The following is a 25090-nucleotide window of genomic DNA, read 5'->3' as shown; positions in this document are numbered from 1 at the left end:
GCAACACCAATGTCCTCTCAACGATTAGCTGGAGATGATTTTTGAAATAAGAATATCTAAAATAAACACGATTGCTCTCACAAACTATAATAATGAACCCGACCGCTCTCAAAAACTAAGTAAAAACAACTTTAAAATAATTCAGAATTTTTGTCTGGTACCTGATCAATCCCAATGGTAGTCATGGAATATGAAGGTGGCTGTAAAAAAATAGCAACAGTAATAAATAGTTTAGCCTTATCTAATACAAGCCTAAATTATCAAATTCACCATTGATAATAGCTACAACCTAAAGGGAGATAATTGGGAAACACTTGAAAGTTGACTTAAGATCGTAATTATGTAAAGTAAATATAACGAATAATCCAGAATTCTTGTCCAGTACCGGATAACTCCCAAGATCTAATCAGTTAGTGCTAGTCACGAGGTCAAACATACCTGAACCCTTCATCGAATCCATCCAGTGGTTCTTGTGATATCTTGTCCACGGATAAACAAACACGACTGAAAACAATATCTCTGCCTTCGCTAAGGCGGATGTAATAAATGATATTTTAACCCGGTAAAGTTTGAATAAGTTGTTTTTATTAATTATTTTTCTTTCTGTATTTTAACTTAAACAATATTTATTAATCAAAGAAAATGTATATTGAGCCCCCCCTTTTTTTTTTGATTACTGGGCCTATCACACTAAAAACGTTTTATTTTGGAAGACAAAGTATGAATTGAAAAAGATGTTTATAAGTAGTTATGTTCAGTTGGGAAACCTATGAAATTTCCACTAAGTTTTGTTAATTTATATAATTTTATCAATTCTTTCTTTTATAATCATGATCCATTTATGTTTTTGTATTTGAGTTGAATGGTAAGTTGCGGGTCTTTATATAACCTTAACCTTTTAATTCATATAAATTCAAATTAGGGTTTTATGGATTATTTTGTGGATTATCATGATGATTACTCTCATCAAAATTTTTATGTTTATTCTCTGCACTGGTATAGGCAGGATATGTGTGCCATGCATTTCATCTCACCTTCAAGTCACAGAATTCTGAGTTCCCATCTCATCCATCATTGGGAATATTCTTGATGAACTGAAAACTAGGTAAAGTTGGTGGAATTTTAAATTATTGTCCTATCATGATATATGGAGAACTTCTAACCCACACTTGTGCGGATATAATTATAAGCAATAGGATGTGTAAACATAACCAATTTATCGTAAACGTTTGGATATCTCTCTCAACTAATCTTCAATGGTAATTGGATGTTATGTAATTTTTTGAAATTATTTGATAATAAACTCCAGAATGATTCAATGTAGACAGTCCGAGATGCGAATACAAATGCTAGTGTTAATGTTTATAGAGAGTACAGGTTAAGAGACAGAAATACGTACATTTCTCAGGTTGTAAAGGCAGTTGTTTGTGAAATGTTTATTATCAGATTAAGTATCACAATGACAAGTGAGAGACCTGATACTAATAATTAGATAACGGATTATAAATCTAATTAGCTAATAACCATGATGCACATTTTTAGAGGAGTGATTAGGAAGTGATGAAATAATCAATGTCTCACTCTATCCCTCTCTCTCTCTCTCTCTCTCTCTCTCTCTCTCTCTCTCTCTCTCTCTCTCTCTCAGGCACTATTTGAACTAAGATTGCCATACTGCGATGCTCCAAAATAAGTTGTAGAAAAAAAACACATTTACTACTTCATTAAGACAGATTGAAGATTATATTGAAAATTAATAGTGAAATTGGTAGTTAGGAAACATCTATAGAATTTCAAATCAAACCATATGATTTTAGATTTTGTGTGATACTGAAAAAATTAAAAGGTATTAAATCGTGTTTAAATTACATTGTTTTATAAAGTCTCTTGGTTTCGTAGTGTTGTATTGATAGATAAAAATAAAGTTCTCTTGTATAGAAGTATGTATAGAGAAAAATGAGGCTTTCACGGCCATTTGTTTTTCATATTTGTAGTTATGCGATCGTTTCTGATATTGCAACTTCTGTTTTTGTATGAGGACTTGAACCTGGAAACAATGAGAAAACTTACATAAAATATCAATTTTTAAAATCAATAATCTCAGGCTCTTATATTTTATATATAGCCGCAATTGTGACTATACGAAGTGGTATCAAAATGTTCCCGGACTAGTTCTGTAGCGCGCCAACACATGGAAGCACACGGTTGCCTAGCAATAAGAGCTAGCAGTAACCTTCACGAGGTAGTGTGCTGAGTGACATCGCTGTGTTTATTCGCAAGTTGTAAAATTTGTTTTCTTTTGTGAACGCGTGTATGCTGTAGTCTACGACTTTTGTCATGGACAGGAAGCTGGAACAATGGAACAATGAAGAGCTAACGTGAAATTTGGGGTTTAAGTTGGGAAGTCTGCAACGAAGACATTAAGCGTGCATCCTCCTCCTCCTCCTCCTCCTCCTCCTCCTCCTCATGATCATTTTGATGTCATTTTATTTCTGTTTCTAATCCTCTCCTTTTTATCTTTTTTTTGTGTTTCAAAATGTTTCCTTTATCTTTCTTACTTTTTATTATCTATGTTTATGGATAGCATTCTCCTTTATAGATCAATGACGATACTGAAACATTTAGCTGAAGTATTATCACTAATATGCCAACTATGATGATATATTGCCCTCTAGCTATTAACCTATCTCCTGCTTGAGAAGCACTTATCGCTTGGTACTTGATACTTTCATTAAGTAAACTGTCGTTGTTGGGAAGACACTAGCTGATTGGCTATGTTTTTAGTTAACACCACCTCCTTTCAGCTTGTTTGGTTTAGATAACTTCCTCCTGAAATGGCAGGGAATTGAAGTCTTTGCAGACAAATCTATGTATTGATAGTTCATGATGCCTGACGTTATGGTTGGTAATAAAGTATATTCTGTAATGGAAGCACAGCAAATCGCCAAAGGTCACGATCAATTGTCATCAACAGCGTGTGACCCCACATTCCAAAATCATACTTCACAACCTACTCCTTGTCTTCTTGGATTTATCTCGTCAACAAATTCCATCCACAATTAGAGATACACACTTCGTTGCGCAGCTGTCTTCATCCATACACATAATATGAACATGACCACACCAGCGCAGACGTCTCTCAGGTACAATTCTGATACCTCTTGTACGCGATTTTTCTTTCAAGACGCCTACACTCTGCCGTACATGCACACTGACATGGCACGTCCAGTAGAGCATATTAGATTTCTTTCTTTCAAGCCTTCATATATCCTCTGCAGCCACAGCTCATGTTTCACTTCCGTGTACCATGGCTGCTCCCAGACGAAAACATAATACAATCTGCCTTTCACTCTGAGGGATAGGCTCTTCATTACCAACAGAGGTAGAATCTTTCTGAACTTTTCGCAGCCTATTCTTATTCTAGCAGCCACACTTTCGAAGAATATTTTTCCACTGCTGACTTGGTCACCTGGATAACGAAACCTACCAGCCACTTCTAGTTATTCCCCCTGGCACTTGATGGAGTCTATTTATGTATGTTTCTGACATTTATTTACCTGTGGATCTGTCACACACAAATACTATCTTCTCTGTTAACCTATTTCTGATACTGCTGCACCTCTTATGTGTCCATTGTTTGCACCGGGTACATCTTAATGTGTTTCTGTCTACATCTTTTCTACATCATTGCATAGGACCATATATCTGAAGGATTTGGGATTTGTTGGCTTTCCTAATTAGTTAAATTTTGGTTTTTGCTAAATTAACTCCTATACTAGACAAGTTTCCGCCCCTCAAATCTTTTCTCCAGTTCTGTTAGAGACCCATATATAAGAAAAAGTGCATCAGCATTGGGGAGCTTCCATGGGAAGCCCGATGTAAATTTCTCTGTTATTGCCTGGAGGACTATGATGAAAAAGGAAGGTCTGAGGATTGATTCATGGTGAACTCACATTTGTACACTAAATTTATCGTTATACTTGTTGCCAAATCTCATCTTAATTAAAGCGTCCATATCTAAGGCTTGTATAGCTCTCACCAGTGACTTTCTATCCCTGGTTTCCGCCATGACCACCATACAAGGGAACTGGGGACCCTGACTAAGGCTTTCGCTTTATCAGCAACAGCCAAGTACGGAGATTTATTTTTAGCGAGTTTCTTCTGTCTTACCAGGAATATAGCACCAGTAGTATTAACCCTGGAACAAAAACCAAACTAGACTTCATTTAGACAAACTCTCTTCCTAATTAATTGGGATAAGACCCTTCATGTAAGTTTCATCGCCTGATCCAGCAATTTAATGCCTATGGAATGTGTGTGTGTGTGTGTTTATATATATATATATATATATATATATATATATATATATATATATATATATATATATATATATATATATATATATATACATATATATACATATATATATACATACATATATATATATGTATATATATATATATGTAAAAATCAAAAATAAGCAACACGGATTTCAAAGATGATTGCAGTACGCACGTTTCATGCTACTCCATTTATTTAAGTAATGCGAGCATTACATTAAATGCAATATGAAGAGCAATCTTCAGCTGCACGAAAATGCAGAAAATTACAGTAGAATAGACATATTATAATTGTGGCAACATTTCAAATCCAAGTGGGAGAAAGAATACATAAAAATCCAAGTGGCAGGAAGAATACATAAATCCACCTTGACATAGCCGAGTCTATCAGGCTAGTAATTGATTCTAGACACAAGTTTTAACTGTCTCTGATTTTATTGTCTCTTATCTAGTGGTGATAGCATAAGCTATTGGTTAAACTAATATTGTTATCTGTACAACTATACAGTTACTCTATTCAGACTAAAAGAAAAAAACCTATTTGACCCATATACCTAGGGTTTTAATTCCTCAACATTTTGATAGTAGTAAAATGACCTGGTACTACTCTGACCAGGGAAACCTTTATAATCTAATACATTTATAGCCTTGTCCATGCATACTGCTTACACCTTCCCTTTCCTTAGAAGTAATTGTCCCTTGTGCTATCACCACTAGATGAGAGACAATAAAATCAGAAACAGTTAGAACTTTTGTCTAGAATCAATTACTAGCCTGATAGACTCGGCTATGTCAAGATGGATTTATGTATTCTTCCTCCCACTTGGATTTTTATGTATTCTTTCTCCCACTTGGATTTGAAATGTTGCCACAATTATGATATGTCTATTCTACTGTAATTTTCTGCATTTTCGTGCAGCTGAAGATTGCTCTTCATATTGCATTTAATGTAATGCTCGCATTACTTAAATAAACGGAGTAGCATGAAACGTGCCTATTGCAATCATCTTTGAAATCCGTGTTGCTTATTTTTGATTTTTTGATCACCTATCCTTTTGGAATGGTTTTTGTATAATATCATACCATACGATATTCTGGTGCCTACGCATAAGTACCATATTCAATCTTGAATCTAAATCAAAACCTTCTACTATATATATATGTATGTATATTTATGTACATTATATAAATTATATATATATATATATATATATATATGATATTGTACATACATTTACTCATATATAATATATAAAATATATATAATATATATTTGTATAATGCATTGATTAAACATATATGCGTTTGTGGGTGTGTATGTGTGTGTGTGTGAGTGTACTGATGACGATGTTGACGACTGCAACGGTGTAGTTGGTATTTATGATGTTGTCTACCATAAGACTAATACTATTAATAGTTATTGTATTGTTAGAAGTCATATTTGTAATTAAGCCCCTTTTTTTATAACCCTGGTCTTGGTGTTGGCGGTAGTAGGAAATGGAAAGAGAAAATTGTACTTACTTCTATTGGCCATAATAGCTTCCCTAGTATTCGCCTTCTTTTGTTTATGTAAACATGAACAAATGACATCTCTGGTATCTTTCGTGTATATACAGTAGTAAAAGAAGATAAACATTCCTTGAAGCGTATTGAAGACAGCAAAGAGAAACGTAAACACTTCATCTGTTTCACTAAAACTGAAGAATGCTAAGATCCACGACAAACTGAACAGGAAAAACACACCGACGATGCCCAAAATACGTGTTCGGCTTGTTTTGCTTTTAAATTTCATGTTATTTTGTAGTGACATAAGACGCCATATATCGAGAGAGAAGATAAAAATGTTGAACATGAGAATGATCCCCGCGGGAGCCAGAAACGCAGCATAGAAAGGTACCTTAGATAACCAACAGCTACAAAGAAATAGAAGATAGAATAAGAAAAAATTAACAATTATAAAATATCATTGAATTGAAGAGAGTAAGAGAGGGAGTAAGGCGAAGGGATTTAGATCCAAAATGAAATGAAATGACTTCCACACATTTGCAGTGTGTTATGTACATTGCTAATTGAGATATTCTTATCCAATATTTCAATATTGAAACATGAAAAACAAACACCTCCCTATCCTTACGCGTGCATACATATATAAATTCATACATAATACACACACACAGGCATTCATAGATACATGCATATAAAAGGAAAGAATAGAAGACGAATAGTTACTTTTAAACATGAAATAGAAATATTATAGTTTTCTCAAGAACTGCTTACATTTTCTTGAGTTCCTTGTATTTTGTTTCGAACAGTAAAGTTCTCAAGTGCTCCAATAAAAACGTTTGGCTCTTCACCCTCTCCTTTTCAAGATGAAATTACGTTAAAGTGTAATGTTGTCTTCTTTTATGTGAGAAGGTTAAAAGTGAAAGTTTGATAATCAGATTTATATTGCACCATTAGGTGTTATTTTAATGTAAGTTATCTGTGTATTTATTCTAGCATTGTCCTGTTATGGGTATTACCTCCATCATTTATTGTCTATTTTTGTGTTTCATTTTGCGTGACATTGCTACTGACTTTCATTGCATCTCCATGAAAGGTAGTTACAATAAACTACATCATACAGCACAAAACCGAACGAGATAGGAAAACTTTATCAAAATGGTACAGAAACATTAAGAGAACTCAAAAACAAAAGGAAAAATAGTAAGGCTAAGAGCTGAAACGGTAAAGGATTACATGGCCAAATCATACAATTAATTGGAGAATTTTATAAAACCAAGAATTGCAGGTTGTGACTGACTGATGAAAGCCCGAAACAAAAACATTCAATCATCAAGTTTAGTTGCCCAGAAAAACGCCATTAGAACGAATTTGTTAACGATAAAAACTGATAAAACTCAGAGAGCAAATACAGAACATCTGGAAGAGGAAGGAAATGTATTAACCATTTTTAGTAAATGCAGTAAGCTAGCATAAAAAATGGGTATAAGCACTGAGATGACTGAGTAGCTGAAAGACTGCATTGAGATGTTAGTTGAATGTATGAATTCAAAGTAAGAGGAAAACGGTATGAACAAGTCAGAAGCTGTCATGGAGATGAATAATTATAAGATTTTATGGGATTTTTCCATAACGATGGACCACTTGTTGAAATCTGGAAGATACGATTGTAGAAAGCGGAAAACACAAAGCCGCAGTCTCCCATATATTATTATGCTTATCTCGTGCTCCCTGAAGATTGTAAATCTTTTCCCCAAATATTTTGCCTTTATAACGAGAGATTTCTTTTCCCCAATGACTTAGAAATCCGTCGTGCTGAAGTGGGTAAATTTGCGTTTTTCTTTTCCGTAGAACTAGTTGATAATACATGGGATAATAATATTAGTCTCCCCAGCCACACACACAAGAAAACATGAAAATTGAGGCACTCCAGGGAGCAATTGATATAAATACAATAGCAAGTGGTATGATAGATCTTGCCTTTCTGAACTGTCTTAAAGACAGTGAAACATTTTTCTTTCTCTCCAACGCCAGCGTGAGTGAATATATCAGTCGCGCAATGTGAAGAATATATCACGAGCATTACTCGAACGACTGCAGTATCAAGGACTGAAACTCGGTACCATCCAGGACTGAAACCCGGTACCATCCAGGACTGAAACCCGGTACCATACGGATTCCACACAACTGAAGTTTACAAGACATGGCCACGTTGTAAAACAATTATGTTTCTTTCATTATTGACCCAAAAGGAAAGAACAAAGAGAACTATTCCATCACCTTCAAATGGTATCTGGACAGAGGACTTGAAGATGTGCCAGCAAGACAAACAGCCTATATTTGGACATATCACTGTCAATAGCAGGTCCCTATTTAAATAGGCTATTATGATACAAAACCTGACTTTTAAAAGACATGAACGATTCTCTCAGGCGGCGCTATTAAGTGTGACGCATGGACTAGCGCACACAACTTCATTACATCAAAAATTAAAATAAATTATTTAAACTTTCTTTTATCAAATTCGGGGACGCCGCTGCACTTTATCAGGTTAGACACATTAATATTTCTACTATTCAAATTCTTCTGCTACTCATGGATGTTGCTATTTACAAAGTATTAAATATTTAGTCTTATTGAATTGAGTGGGGGGATAAATGAAATCATGTAAATCCATGTTTCTCTGAAAGAAAAAAATCATTAACAACGTTAGTGAAGTAGGGTAGCTTCCAGGAATAAAAGTCGTGGTTTTAGTTTGATTATAGTTTATCCATAACCTAAATATTAGTTGTGAAGACCTGAGAAGATTCGGTGAATAAAGCGCAGAATTACTTACACTTGTTCAATTCTGATGTAATTGTTGGTGTAGTTAATTGCCAGAGTAACTGTGACAATGACCGTTGGAAGACCTGACGACGATATTTACATAAATTAATTTAAGTAGATATTAATCAATATTTGAAATAACAAATATGTGAAATTTGAATGGATTTAGTTGACAATGTTTTTGTTCAGAAAAAAAAGAGAACGTGTAGTTCAAATCAAAATCAATATTTGTTTCGATCCACACATGTGTCAGTTTTTACTATTTGTTCCTAAATTTCTATAAATAGGCGCCACAAATATCTAACTCCGATTCTCTCTGCTATATGTTCCAGTGAGAAACAATGGAATGAAGACTAAATTACATAGAGGACAACAAAAAATCGCTCTCATTAACCTTTCCACAAATTACATGGGGCGTCAGATGAAAGTGCGAAATGGATAACGCTTGGTTTTATTACAGAGATAAGATCAGAGACAGAATCTACTTCATGAAAAGGAAAATCAATTTAGGTTTCCTTAATGGTTAACCCTGAGAATCTATTTCCTTATAGTCTACATTTATCCTTTTTATGTGATCTACTTCTGTATCCACAAATTTACATCTCGCTTCAACTACTTCCACATCTCATCAATTTATCAATCTATTCAAGCTGAAATTTTGAAAATTAACTACACTACCCAACACTACCTTCCTAATATACAACAAACTAGCCAGTTGCCTTTATTTTTCGCTTAGTTATGCTAATCAAGTCAAAATGTATATCTAATTCCACGCTTAACAATTATTTAGCTAATTGACATGTTTCCTATTCCAAGCCGGTTATATTAAGACAAAAATTCTCTTTGTGGCACTCTCTAATATATGGTGTAAGGTGAATTTCCATCAAACACGAGACGTACAAATATTGACACGAGAAGCTCCTATATGGTCAGTTTGTCTACTGAAAATAGCTTTCAAATACCTTGAATTAATGATTTACTCTCTTTATAAATTTAAAGAAAGGACATACTTGATAATGCAACCTAGGGTATACTATATGTGAAAAGAGGGGATGGTCAGGTGAAGAGCGTTGTTGTTCATACATCTGCAGAGCTGCTCTGAAGTCGAACAACAACAACAACAATAACATATCCTACTGTGTGAGTATGTGACTGTGTGCGCGTGTGTGTGTGTGTGTGTGTGAGAGAGAGAGAGAGAGAGAGAGAGAGAGAGAGAGAGAGAGAGAGAGAGAGAGAGAGAGAACGAGAGAGAGAAAATGAGAGAGGAAAAGTGTATGTGTATATGAAAGAGATAAAGTTAGATGCAGAAAGAGAAAAAACTTTGTACATACCCCAGGCCAGAATTGAACTCCTAATCATAAAAGATCTCTGAACAGATTGAGATGTAATAACCGCAGCTAGACAAACATGAAGTACTTCCACAGTCATCCACATGAGAGAAGCCATAAGGAAGTAATGTATGAGAGCAGCCACTGCCTACAACAACAACAATGAATTGATATATACAATCTTATATAGTTTTGCAGAGGTTGAATATAATTAAGAATATCGATATCAGTCCTTGGTTAATATTTTGTATCATCAAAGCGGCGAGCTAGCAGAAACATTAGCACACCGGACGAAATGCTTAGCGGTATTTTGTCTGTCTTTTCGTTCTGATTTCAAATTCCGCCGAGGTCGACTTTTCCTTTTATCCTTTCGGAGTCGATAAATTAAATACAAGTTGCGTACAGGGCTCGATCTAATCGACTGACTCACTCCTCAAATTTCAGGCCTTGTACCTAGGCTAGAACATATTCTTGAAGGTGGTGTTCCAGCAGAAACGTTAGCACACCAGACGAAATGCTTAACGGTATATCGTCTGTCTTGTTCTGAGTTCAAATTCCACCGGGGTCGACTTTTCCTTTTATCTTTTCGGGGTCGATAAATTAAATACAAGTTGCGTACTGGGCTCGATCTAATCGACTGACCCCCTCCCCCAAAATTTCAGGCCTTTTGCCTAGACTAGAACATATTCTTTTAAGGCGACGTGCTATCAGAAACGTTAGTACGCCGGGCGAAATGCTTAGTGGCATTTCATCTGTCTTTACGTTCTGAGTTCAAATTTTGCCGAGGTCGATTTTGCCTTTCATCTTTTCGTACTGGGGTCGATCTTATCGACTGCCCCCTCCTCATAAATTCGGACCTTGTGCCTAGACTAGACACAGATATTTCATGTCATCAAAAGTCGGTGAGGTAGCAGAAACGTTAGCACGCCGGGCGAAATGCTTAGTGGCATTTCAGCTGACTTTACGTTCTGAGTTCAAATTCCGCCGAGGTCGACTTTGCTTTTCATCCTGTCGGGATCGATAAATTAAGTGAAAGTTCCCTTGTGCCTAGAGTAGAAAAGAATTTTTTTATAGCATCGAACACAGATAGAGGGAAATGAAATACACTCTGCCGAAATTTCAGTACAGACATAGATCACTGGGACTTAAATTGTCGATTCCGAAAGAATAAAAACTAAAGTCGGCCTCGACGGAATTTGAACTCAGAACGTAGCGACAAGTGAATTACCGCTAATCATTTCGTCCAGCGTGCTAACAATTCTGCCAGCTCACCGCTTTACAATAATAATATTGATAATCTTTTCCACTGAAGGTAAGAGGCCTGAACTTTTGGGGGAGGGGACTAGTCGATTACACCAAAGACCGAATGGTGTTTTTGGTGCCATTTTTCGCCTCGGCCACCCGGGTCCATCGGGTAACTTTTTGTCCTTTTTGTCTCAGAGCCCATGCCTTAGATCTGACAATGCAACCTTGTACTTGGTGTTGAAGTGTCAATCGAGGGCCAACCTCGCTGCCAGCACGTCCGTTGCAACGCCTTTCCTGAGCGCCTCTTCTAACTTTCTCACTAAATCACCCTCTGTTCTACTTCTTTCTACATCTAAAACTTTGCTAAATCTAACGGATTCTACTTTGATGACCCTTTTTAGGTAACAGCACCATTTATTGTTGATGATTGCCCCTGGCAATTCTTTCTCAGCTAACTTTTTAATCCAGTCTCTGCAACCTTGGGACGCCGGGAGTGACGTGTTCAGCTTCCAGTAGCCCGGGCCATGTGTACGTATGCTTTCTATGTCGAAGTATTGGGGTCGATGATATCGACTAACTCCTACTCCCTAAGAGTTGCAGGGTTTGTACCAACATAAGAAACGACAAGTGTAATATTTGTTACTCTATTAGATAGAAAGGGCTGAAACAGATACAGTAAAATTCAGATTTGAGCAGAAAGCTAACATAGACAAATGGATTGGGCTCGATGCTTTATATAAAAGTGTGTGTGCGTGGAGTGGAACTGTGGAAGAAGATATACAAAATACAGTTTGACGAATTAAAATTTGATTATGCATTATTTGCTATCTTTGATCAGAAAAAAATTATGTCATCATCTGAACATATAGCATTGGTAAAATGAAGGAATGGACGAACGAACAACGCAAACATAAGTAATATTTAGTGATGTTGGATGAATTGGAATTTGGTCTATTACTGGATGAAATCTGAGGTAATAGACAGATGTTCATAATTTTTCATGTAAAACAAAATTCATACAGGCTAAAATGTGTTTACTCTTACCTTACAAGAAGCTGGTTTTGTCGTTGCGTACGCTTGCATCCCAACAAGAAAGATAAGATTACTGACAGCTAAAGAAATGCACAGGCATACTAAAATCTTTGAAGCCATTAATTTCCTTAGATTTCTGAAGTAATGGAAAAATAAATAGCAATATTTCATTTACTGATGATTAAATCTATAAAATCATTCAATGAATAAATAACAACTGCGTGTATAAGTGATGGTTATTTGGAACATAAATGATATTTTAAATTAATATGCAAAGATTTTGAGTTTAGATGTGGTGTAAAATATCTGTGTATATTGAATTGAATGAAATATAAAACATGTTTATCAACACTTGCACCCATATGGTAGGTTTTGCTGGTTATGGTAGTAATTCATTGTAGTCAAGGAACGTGTCAGATGTTTGTTTATGATACGCTAAATTAAGAATAAAATGTTGCATACAAACACATATGTCACATACATTGTTGGTATATCAAAGGGGAGAGAGTTGTATTTGGCCTTTATGGACCTAGAGAAGGCATATGACCGTGTGGATAGGGATGCAATGTGGCAGGTGTTGTGGTTGTAGGGAGTAGATGGCTGATTAGTGAGAGCTGTGCTGAGTTCTTATAGAGAAATTAGGGCATAGGTTAGGGTCGGTGGTGAAGTATGTGAGTGGTTTTGAAGTGAAGGTGGAGTGAAGACAGTGTTGTGTGCTGTCTCCGTGCTTGTTTAATTTACGTATGGATGGTATGGTGAGAGAAATAAATGTAAGAACATTTGGTAGGGGAGCGCAAATGGTGGGAGAAAATTGAGAGAAAGGGCAGGTGAGTCAGTTGCTGTTTGCTGATAATACAACACTAGTGGCGGATGCGGAAGAGCAACTAAGGAGACTGATAGTAGGCTTTGGAAGAGTGTGTGCGAGAAGGAAACTAAATATTTTTAAGTATCTGGGATCACATGTGACGGCAGATGGGGGATTGGCTGGGGAAGTGAGATATAGAGTGAGGGAGGGGAGTAAGATTCTTGGAGCTGTAAAAGGTATACTGAGAGATAAAATGTTGAGTATGAAAGCGAAAAGAGGGGTGTTTGAGGATGTGATTGTGCCGACAATGTTATATTGTGCAGAGACGTGGGGGATGAGAGATGCGGAAAGGAGGCGACTAGATGTATTTGAGATGAGATGTTTGATGGCTATGGTTGGTGTAACAAGGATGGACAGGATGAAGAATGAGGAGGTGCGAAGCCGAGCAGAAATGAGAGAAAAACTTACATCCAAAATGGATAGACGTAAGTTGAGGTGGTTTGGCCACATGGAGAGGATGGATAAGGAGTGGATGTGAAGGAAAGTGATGAAGACAGATGTGGTAGGTAGTAGAACAAGAGGCAGACCTCGGTTTGTGAGGGTGGATGGCGTGAGGAAAGTTTTGGTAGTTAGAGATGTTGGATTGTGGGAAGAAAGAAAGTTTATAGATGATAGGAAAAGTTGGAGAGTGTTTGTGGACGGATGAATGAATTTGATGTTGCTCAAAGGGGTACGGTACCAGCAAGATGCGACGAGGGTAAACCAGAATATGCTGTCGGGCCTCGCTGCTGATATTGGGGGCTGCATTCTCTGCTTGATCCGAACACACACACACACATACACACACACACACACACACACACACACACACACACACACACACATATATATATATATATATATATATATATATATATATATATATATATATATACAAAAGCTTGGATTTGGTCATTCAGCCATCATCAATACCTGCGCTAGAAGAAAAACGCCATATATAGTAAGGATGACATTTGAAATGCTTGAGTAGTTTGATCGAAAAACGATGGCCAACGCACCGTATTCGCCGGACATTGCCCCATTTGATTAACAGTTATTCCACAGTCTTCAAAATCATTTTGACGCAAAAAATATTAAATCTATTGACGTGGTTAGAACAGTAGTCGAGGAGTATTTTTCATCGCAGACAAGTAAATTTTGGAAAAGGAGCCTTGAAAGTCTATCAGATAGATGAAAGAGCATAGTAGAAAATGAAAGAGAGTATACTTTAGATTAAAGCACACATTTGTTTATCTTAATTTTGAAAAATAATAGAAATATGAGAATAATGCATTATTTATGGGATGACCCAATATATATATATATATATATATATATATATATATATATATGTATGTATGTGTGTGTGTGTGTATGTATGTATATATATATATATATATATATATATATATATATATATATATATATATATATACATATATATATATATATGAATGTATATGTATATATTGCTTAACTATATTGGTTATTAACGAGACACCTCATGCGGTTCTCGAGGTGTTGTTTTAACGATTATAGAGGAATTATAATTACTACACCTGAGCTACGGTGCTACTGTCGACCGTATTTTAACCAATATACTTTTCTGTTAGTTTTCTTCAATTTTCTGATGGATGTCACTCAGTTCTTTTTCAGAGCCGACATCTATTATTATTGGTGAGTTGAGCTGGGATGTGGGTAGCAGATACGTGGGTGACTGCATCCTAAGGTAGCACCAACTCACATTTTTTCTGGAGTGATCTAACTGAAGGACAGTTGAACAAATGACAGGTCATGTGTAGTTTCATTTCTTTTATTTTATCTAAGTCCACATTATCAAGTGAGTGCACTAAGATCAAATTACCCAAATTACTATTTCATGGTCTGGGAGGACGTATTTTTGACTATTACACTAATGAATAGTGAAAATATGGTTCCTCAACTCTAGGTCCAAGACACTTTCTTAATCTTCATTGTCAATATATCTATGATTATACGTGTGTTGTATGTTTGTGACAGAACCCCACAAACTGATGGATGCAGTTTTTCTGTATTTAACCAGTTTATAAATGAAACTGAAATGCTTACTTGAAAGAAACATGAAATATTACTGTAAGAATGAGAAAGACAAATGATATCCCACAGCCAATTTTAGATAACAGGTGAAAGTCGTCTTTAGTTTCTTCAATCTGGAATAGAAACAATCAACAATATATTATATCCTAATCCACATGTTTCTAAATATGGTAGTCAATACTTGTATAAAATGAGTGTGTATATAGTCTTGATTTAGAAGGTGAGGATTACAAAAAGCTGCATTAGAAACAATATATTGTTGGGCCACCTGCGAATAGAATGCTGGATGATAGACTATTTTCATGCGAAGTTTCACCGAATTCATTCAGTATATCTGAGATGTATATGTGAAAGTATGAGATGTACCACCAGTCTATAGAGCTTGAGTTCAAATTCACTGAAGGTGTGTCTTTGTATATTTTATCAGTTCAGCTAATTCAAGCTGCTTCAATTAAGCCATCTCTTAACTGACAGAGACCGAGTTTGTATGAAGAATGTAGTTATTTCTTTCTCGTTCCTTTAACATAATACAAAGTGAGATCATTATTGCATTTTAAGACCTTCGTGGCGCTGGAAGTTAACCCATAACTTTTTTTTACGCAAAGCAGCATCGTTTTAACAAGTAGGCAGATTTCACTACTTCAGAAATATTTTGGTCTTGCATACAAGAGATTGTGAAAAACCCTCACATATTTACTAAAATACCAATCAATACAACAATTTAGTAGGTATGATAATACAGAACTCTTTAAAATTAATGGTACATAGATATACGGCCAAACTACATGTAACTAACAAGTCATAACTTTACCAACCATTTGCAGGGCAAAACTTGTAAGATGGTTACAGGAACAGAGTACTTTCTCTTCAGGTATATACTTGGATGTAATACAGCCTTTTGTTGACCAATGGGGATCCTGTCCAGGAGATTGATCCCAATAAACACATTGTGGGTTAGTGGCAACCTTGGAAAAGTAAAATTCTAATAACTTAATTTACCTTGTTATTAAAAGACATGTAATCATGATAAGTCGTTGCTAAATTTCATCGTATACTGATAACAAAAGAAAAATACATTGTACGGTATAGTTCTAGAAATACTTAATGAAATGTATAATTACAATACGTTTAAAGATGAGATGTGTTTCATCATAAATCCACTGAGTCAGAGACTGGTAAGAATATTACAAGAATTACAAGAAAGTACAGCAGGCATCATAAGAAAGCGCAAAGAAATTCAAACTGAAAATACACAATCTCAGCAATATATGAACCTACAAAAAACAATATACTGATGACACTAAAATACAACACAAATATCCTGGAACTTACCTTGCAGGAATTAAAAACATACATCCACCATCATACAATATTTACATTACAAAGCTACAAGTATTTACATTATTTACATTTGACGGATATTCGTCCTCATCTTGTTTGTTGTTAACACAACGTTTCGGCTGATATACCCTCCAGCCTTCGTCAGGTGTCTTGGGGAAATTTCGAACCTGGGTTCTCATTCCTATCGATGTTACTATTATTATTATTATTATTACATATTATTACTATTATTAATCAGTAACAATCTATTAAGAAACAACTACCCCAAGAACATACTATCTACTCCAATTATGAAGAAAAGAGAGGATGAAACCAATAAACTGTCTACAGTCTGTCTACTCTATGTGAAAGGCCTCTCCGAAAAGATACAAAAGATATGCGGCCCGTATGATATCAGGGCAGTATTCAAGAGCAATACAACACTTCGCAAATATCTCCTTCGGGTAAAACCACCAACAGAAGAGAATATGACCAAAAACTGCGTGTACTCCATCCCATGCAGCTGTGGTAGGTTATACAAAGGCGAAACATGTCGCCCCCTCAAAATAAGGGTAGAAGAACATCGCAAAGCTGTGACACGAGGAGATATCGATAAATCGGGTATAGCTGATCATGTATGGAAAAATGGAAACCACCTCTCCCTGTGGGATGAAGTTAAAATAATAGACAGGGAACAACACTGGAAAATACGAAAACTAAATGAAGCAGCACATATGCTAGGACACAACAACCTCCTAAGCAGACCGAGTGCAGATATGAATAGCATATGGGAACCGGTATTGAGGAAGGATAGAAAAATAATAGATTTATAAGCCTTAAAATTCACCCCATAATTGCCCACGGGCATATGGCGTAGTGGTTAAGAGCGCGGGATACTAACCCCAAGGTTCCGAGTTCGATTCACGGCAGCGACCTGATTAATAATAGTAATAATAATAATAATAAATAATAATAATAATAGTAACATCGATAGGAATGAGAACCCAGGTTCGAAATTTCCCCAAGACACCTGACGAAGGCTGGAGGGTATATCAGCCGAAACGTTGTGTTAACAACAAACAAGATGAGGACGAATATCCGTCAAATGTAAATAATGTAAATAATGTAAATAATTCCTCATCTCTTAAATATAGAACTGTAAAGCTACAAGTCTTTGAAAAGAAACCTTAACATCAACAACAGCAATAAAAAAATACACAGCTGTTACCTGATTTATGAAATTGAATGAGATGTTAACTGGTTCATCAAGGTTGGTTATTCGAATGTTAGGGATATTTGCAGCAATAATACTACTGTTAAGTTTAGTATTTGCATTGGTTCTAGATTTTCGTATTACCTGTAAAGAAACGTCATGAAATAAATTAATTCATTCAACTGAATAATACTGCAAAAGTATGAAACGACTAAACATTAGTCCTGTTCTTAGACACCATTATTTTAGACAGCATAACGACTTATTATAATACATACATATATATTACATTATCTGTTGTATTATGTGACCAAAAAGTCCGCTCAATTTGTTTTGACACCTAACTTCTAGCGCTCTGAGAAACAAAACAAATATTATCGACAATTTATGCATTTATCTTAAAAATGAATAGAAAACTTCAAGAAGATAGGCGTTGTGTATATTTAGAATTCTGTTATGAAACATGTGTGCGTGAAGCGATTTTCAAAATTCGGCGGTGAAATTTTTCGGTTGAAAATGCTGTCCCACTAAAATTAATAATGTAACCCGTTGAAAAAAAATTCAGTTTTCAACAAAAAATTTTTCAAGGGATATAACTTTTAATGTGTCATCTGATTAGTATTTTACAAATAATTATTTACCCTGGGTATTTAGGCTCTGTCCTTTATAAGCTATTTTTGATTGAAAATTTTCTTCGATTTTATAAGATGATTTTAAAACTAAAATGTGTTCATTACGTGCAACCGGTCATTGTAAAGACCGTTAGCTGAAAGGACCAATGAAACAAAACCATTTTCAAATGCGTATCCATTAAACTAACTGTATATGTTTGCTTATAACTTTATTTTTGTTCCATTCTAAACAAAATTATCCGACGAACGGGAACCTTAAACTCTAAGTAACAGTTTTTGTGATATTTGTGCTGCTTTTAAATGAAGCATATTGCTTTACCCCTGGTATTCGAGTATTATGTTTTTCATCTTGTTTCTCATTTATGTGCTTGCTCTGAAATATATATATATATATATATATATATATATATATATATATATATATATATATATATATATATATATATATATATATATATATATATATATATATTATCTCGGTTTAAAAAAACCTTGACAATGTAAATATGTTAATAGTTACCGTGGGTAGCAAAAATCACACAAAAAAACAGGATATCACACCCGTTTTATAGATAGAGATACCAAGTTAAAGTGATGCATTTTGAGTAGATATGAATAATAATAATAAATAGAGCAAAACGCATATAAATAAAAGTTCCTTTAATTCCTACATATGATTCAAAACATGTGCACACTACTCCAAAAAAGTAAGAGGTGCTGGAATTGCACATATATTCATCGTCAGGGAACCGACATATAGAAGCAAGACAAATGCGAAATGAAAAGGTTGCGTACGAGTTATAATATTATATGGCTAAGTAATATTATATGGCTTAGTAAGTGACCATTCAAAAATATAGCTAATCATCAGGTCAAAATACAATAATAATAATAAAATCAATGTATATATATCGAATAACAATAAATATCAAATGAATTTATATAAAAATATTTATTTTGCCAATAATATTACTGAAAATAAATGCAATACTTATCTCGTCGAAGCTTTATTTTAAACTAAAATTTTAAACGTTATACTTTTTAACTTAGCGTTTATTATAATAAAGTCGCGTGAAAATAGGGCGTAAAGAAAAGTAATAGAACAAAGAGATATATAGATATGTATTTCAGTCTTATTTATAACATCAAAATGTATTTTAGCTGTAATCATAATAAAAAATTAACAGTATTATAAACACTTAGTGAAAATTTAAATTCTAAATAATTTTAAAGTCTAATAAATTAAAACTAAAATACGAAAATTAGATAATATACATGGAAGAAGCTAACATAGTATAAATTCATATATTTACAGTAAATAAATTAATTAAAATATTTAAATTATTTATTTTATAAGAATCATAGTATCATTTAATTATTAATATATAATAATTCACTAAAGATATTATCGTACTAATTAATACACACTTTATAAGTACAAATTATAACTACTGCAATTAGTAAGAATAATTAGAAATATTGGTAGCTGTGCTGTATTAGTACTGTTATGAAAAGAAGGAACAATGGATTAAAGCATTTAGTCAACAACATTTCAATTTCGGTTCGTTCCATACCCTATATAGCTTATCATCCTGCATAGAAAAAAAGGAAATCCTTGAAAGTTTTGATTCTTCTTTGTCGCTCAGGTGTGTTAATAAGCTCTTTGGTAATGAAATTAAGTTTACCGAATCTTTTAGCTGTGGGTATGAATTTGAGTTTTGTATCTGAAAGAAAAAGAAAATGAAATGGATTAGCAAAATCTACTGCTACTACTACTACAACCGCTACATTACTAAAACGTCACAGTTAACATAATCTCTAAATCTACCATTATCACCTCTTACTAGTATCTTACACAAGCAACCACAAGGGCTTCTACTTTGATCAATAAATGTTTGGTATATTCAGTAGCTTTCTGCTTTATCTATCAATTTGTTTCTTGTTCTCAGGTGCACAGTGACATGAATACATCAGCATTCTGTGAAAAATTAGTATTATCTGAATCTATTCAGCCAAATACATCATTTGCAACTATTTATTCCCCAAATATCTTGTAACTGGAAACAAAAATACATAAACCAAATATATATGCACCCACATAGCTACACATAATGACACATTGACACAAATGCACCTCTTACGATATTAGATGACAGAAACATCAAATATATATTAATAACATTTCACCTTTGTAATCATACACTTTTATTAATTTCTTCAAAATATTTTGAATCCCAAATAAATTTATATTGATGTATTTGTTCCTTCCGTTAATTTGCTTGTTTTATTCTGGTTTTAGAATCCGATGCAGGAGAATGATCAGAGACAGTTTTGTTTAGACTGTTCCCTTATAAACAAACTGGCAGACATATATATATATATATATATATATATATATATATATATATATATATATATATATATATATATATATATATATATATATATATATATATATCATCACTATTCTTAACATCTTGACTGATGGTTAAAGCAACGGAGAATGTATAGTATATCTTTTATCGCTTACTTCTCTCAGTCATTATACTGTGGCCATGCTGGGGCACTGTCTTGATAATTTTATTTGTTTGGGTGTTTAGAACAAACGGTTACTAAGAGGGTAATCATGAGAAAATAGTATACCATTGTCATATCTTCAGTTTCATTATTTCCATATGAAATACCATAGACAGCACCATTGAAACTGTCCTTCTCCACTTTGATAGCACCAATACCAAGATTAGAATATACAGCTGTGTGCTGCTGCTCTTCCAGTGGAATCTTTTCTGGGATTGCTTCTATAATGTCCAGCATTCTGTGAGAAAATCAAGAAAATAAATCGCAACTAAGAGTGTGTTTCAAATATGTAATTAGACATAGGTGTAATTACACTAATTATTTTGATTAATAAATCTATTTATGCTACTGTTGTTTCTACTACGTCTGCTTCTACTGCTGCTGTTATTGCTTCTTTATCATCACCATCATCATCATCATCAACTTCGTCGTCGTCGGCTTATGTTGTTGTTCCCCTTCTTCGTCTTCTTTTTCTTATTCTTCTTTTTCTTATTCTTCTTCTTCTTCTTCATCTACCACTGCTACTGTTGCTACTACTACCACTACAGCCACCGCAACAGTCGCTAACAACACCATTCCTCCTCCTCTTTCTCCTCCACATACTCCTCCACATCCCCCTCCGCCTCCTTTTCCGCCTACTCCCCCTCCACCACCTCCACCTCCACCTCCTCTTACTACTACTACTACTACTACTACTACTACATCCACCACCACTGCTACCGCCACCGCCAGCACTACTCCTCCACCATTTACTTACTACTACTACTACTACTACTACTACTACTACTACTACTACTACTACTACGTCTCCGCTACTGCTGCTGTTTCCGCTGCTGCTACACTAACGGCAAATGTGATCAATTTTACCTGCTCACAGTTCTCTCTGATTGTTCTGCTTCAACCAAAATCTCTTCCGGTGTGTTTATCATATTGTTGATACTAGGAAATATATTCTTTAGTCTTATATCGGCGGATACAATCGATATCAATGGCACCATTTTCTCATGAATGTCAACAGCCAACTCAATATCTTCTGTTTTGAAATGCACTGATTTCTTGGAAATATCGCGGACTATTGTTGAAACCTCCTCAATATTTTCTGCAATGGAAAAGTTAACATGAAATTTAAGGGAACTTACAGATGCTTGCAGATGAAATATTAGATGCAAATTAAACGTCACACAAATATTAATGAATGGATGGAAGTTAATGAACAACTCCAAATTCATATAGCACAAGGATAGCTAAATGAGTTCAGTTCATCTGTTATACTTATTCATTGTGATAAATCGTTAGTGTCTCTTGCTCTGTAACGCTAACTGAAACGATGGGGGGGGGGGGAGTTTCACAACACTTACATAGTTGAGTAACACAGACACTTGATAGTAGATATTTTATAAATAATGGCATTGAGAGCCAATGAGCTGTGATACACCAACCATACTAAATAGCTGTTAATATGAACGAATTTATTGTTCAATTACAAGTTCAGCTTAAACTAATATGGGTCGCTGATCTAATGATTAATATTGGTTTCAGCTTTGGCAGAAGACCATCAATTTCGGAGTAGAGCGTAAGTCAATTACAGTGAATCCAGTTCTCAACTGGTATTTATTTTATAAATCCAGAAAAAGATCGAAGGCAAAGTCGACCTTGGCGATATTTGAACTTAGAGCGTAAAGACAAACGAAATACCGCTAAGCATTTTGCCCGGTATGCTAACGATTACGTCATCTCACCGCCTTACATCTAAGGATTAATATTAATCATTCTTCATCAATGACTTATGAGCAATTGAAATCATCACTACAAAGCAAGCTTAAGAAAATCTCTTTAATTGTATAGTGCTACAGCTGAGAATTGTACATCGCTTCCATTCAATGCTACACAGCAATGATGAATGCGCGATTGAAGATTTAAATATCTTGTAACGCCCCGCACAACGTGATAGAAACTTGTATCCTCGATAGCTCTATTGTATTACGCTTCTTTTACCTGCTGAATGATTCTGCAGAAAATGATCAGAAAAGTGGTTTTAAAGATTTAATAATAAACTGAAATGTCAAACGTAAAAACATCTGTCGGCATGTTTCCATAAGTGATTCTAGTGACACGCTGTTGGAAAAGATGACCAAAAGGAATTATATAACGTATCATATGTTAACAGATAATTTTTATCATTGTCACACATACATATATGCATATATATATATATATATATATATATATATATATATATATATATATATATATACATACATATACATACATTACATGGAAAGAAACACACACACACACACGGGCTAATATAATATATGTTTATGGGGTATATATATATATATATATATATATATATATATATATATATATATATATACCCCTGCTGCTACTGCTGTAACTATTATTACTAATACTACGGTAAGAGCATTTTCAAACACTTACCTTTACCGATGTATACGATTGAGATTTTCTTTAGTTGTTGAGTGATCTCCTCTGTATTGTAACACTGAGACATGTCCGGTTCTTGCCAGACGCCAGTGAATAGTGAACATTTTGGTGATGTGACATACGGATTTCTTGGCATTTCTAGATGTACCGCCTTTCCGGAGGAACTGAAAAATAAATATCAAATATTGTCAGTTATATTTAAGCATATATATTTCATCGATACCAGAGGAAAGTGAGAAACACATTTAATCTAGTGAAACAAGGGTAAATACTGTGATGTATTTTGTCAGCAATCTATTATTTACTCCACCTTGTTATCCACAAAATCAATGTAAAATATTTTCTTATTAAAAGTTAGATTAAAAACAGTATTGCTATATCTGCTTTTGTGCATCATATTTTGTTGCGACTTATAAATTCAAGTTAGGATGGACTAGTATGGTAAATAAAGTACTATGGCGAGATGCCGCTAGTTCTAAGTGAGTGGGGAAAACACCTATTTATGTTTCGTCGTCATCATCATCAATAGTAGACTTACGTATGTTTTCTACATGAACATATATCACAACTTCTAACTTTATCGTAAAACTTATAAACTTCAGACCTAAACAATAGCAATTTAGATACGTAGGTCACGGAATAACGTGGAGGATATGAAAATGTTAAATATGACGAGACAGGTCCCACAATGACCTGCTTTCTTCGCTTACCATCATATAGTAACCAATTGAATAAATACTGTTACTCTGAAAGCAATAGCATTAGTGATAAATGCTATTGGCTGAGTCTAGACATATGATTTCTTCCCCACATTTATTTTTAACATTCTGGCACTTACAGGAATCTTTACAAAAAATGTTGTTTTATTTGTAGTTGGTTCAAGGCAAAATTATGTCATTGTGGAAAATGCGAAATATCAGTATTAAATGATTTGATCTAATGGACATTAGTTTTATCTTAATCTCTCTAAGTGTTTTATATACTACTAGCGGGAACGGTGAATATTTCACGGAATTAGCGGTAAACTTAATGGGTTATTTTTGAAAACCTAATCGAAAAATCCCGAAAGCGTGGCCTGTGTTTGTATCAAATGATAATTGCCCATCTGCTGTTCATTGAAAAGTGAAAGAAATTGAAATACGGTGATTACTTAATACACTTTATATATACATACTTAATATACTGTATGCAGAATTTTACAGGCTTAAAACACAACACAAATAAGATAAATATTCTTATTTTCCCATTTCCCCCACAAACAGATGAAAATATATCCCGTACATATTATACAATCTTTAGTCAAATTGCATATATCTGCCACAAAAATAAGGGTGAACACTTCACGGTGATAGGTGATATAAAATACTTACTAAAAAAAAAAAAAAACATTTTCCCTATTCACTCCCACAACCACCTCCACTACCACCATTAACATCTCTCCCTCCCCTTTCCTCCCCGCTCTCCCTCCCCTCTCTTTCTCGGACACTCTTTAATCTCAACATCAGAACATCACTGCATTGCTGACATTATATTTTCAGTTCTCCCCTACTTTCAACTAACTACCTAAAAAAACATTAGGTTCACTCTGCCATACGTCATTGACACTACTTGCTGCCTCTTTTACTTTCTCCTTCTTTCTCTATCACTCTTCGCCTTATCCTCTTTTTTCTTTATTCCTCCTGTTCTCTCTTCCCATTCAACTAATCACA

The 25090-nt window shown here is 34.5% G+C and overlaps 1 protein-coding gene across 13 annotated transcripts in view; it reads right to left on the bottom strand.

Annotated features, from left to right (window-relative positions):
• Window positions 1-563: 563 nt before the first annotated feature.
• Window positions 564-25090, bottom strand: part of LOC106875668 (adhesion G protein-coupled receptor G6) — a 123258-nt gene continuing 98731 nt past the window's right edge. For all 13 annotated transcript variants that reach the window (XM_089345318.1, XM_089345324.1, XM_089345321.1 and 10 more), the window contains 12 exons: window positions 23376-23545; window positions 21801-22032; window positions 21000-21171; window positions 19931-20080; window positions 17740-17868; window positions 16007-16156; window positions 15204-15304; window positions 12284-12407; window positions 9998-10142; window positions 8677-8749; window positions 5859-6250; window positions 564-2044 (listed from right to left, as the gene is read on the bottom strand). In XM_089345318.1, coding sequence (XP_089201444.1) covers window positions 1992-2044; window positions 5859-6250; window positions 8677-8749; window positions 9998-10142; window positions 12284-12407; window positions 15204-15304; window positions 16007-16156; window positions 17740-17868; window positions 19931-20080; window positions 21000-21171; window positions 21801-22032; window positions 23376-23545 — 1891 coding nt within the window. In that variant the 3' untranslated portion in view covers window positions 564-1991. The remainder of the gene's footprint in view (window positions 2045-5858; window positions 6251-8676; window positions 8750-9997; window positions 10143-12283; window positions 12408-15203; window positions 15305-16006; window positions 16157-17739; window positions 17869-19930; window positions 20081-20999; window positions 21172-21800; window positions 22033-23375; window positions 23546-25090) is intronic.

Source organism: Octopus bimaculoides, chromosome 29 (genome assembly GCF_046866305.1).
Source record: "Octopus bimaculoides isolate indiv1 chromosome 29, ASM4686630v1, whole genome shotgun sequence".
Classification (NCBI taxonomy): domain Eukaryota; kingdom Metazoa; phylum Mollusca; class Cephalopoda; order Octopoda; family Octopodidae; genus Octopus; species Octopus bimaculoides.
The sequence above is the reverse complement of the archived record's forward strand: the minus strand, read 5'-3'. Positions and strand labels throughout refer to the sequence as shown.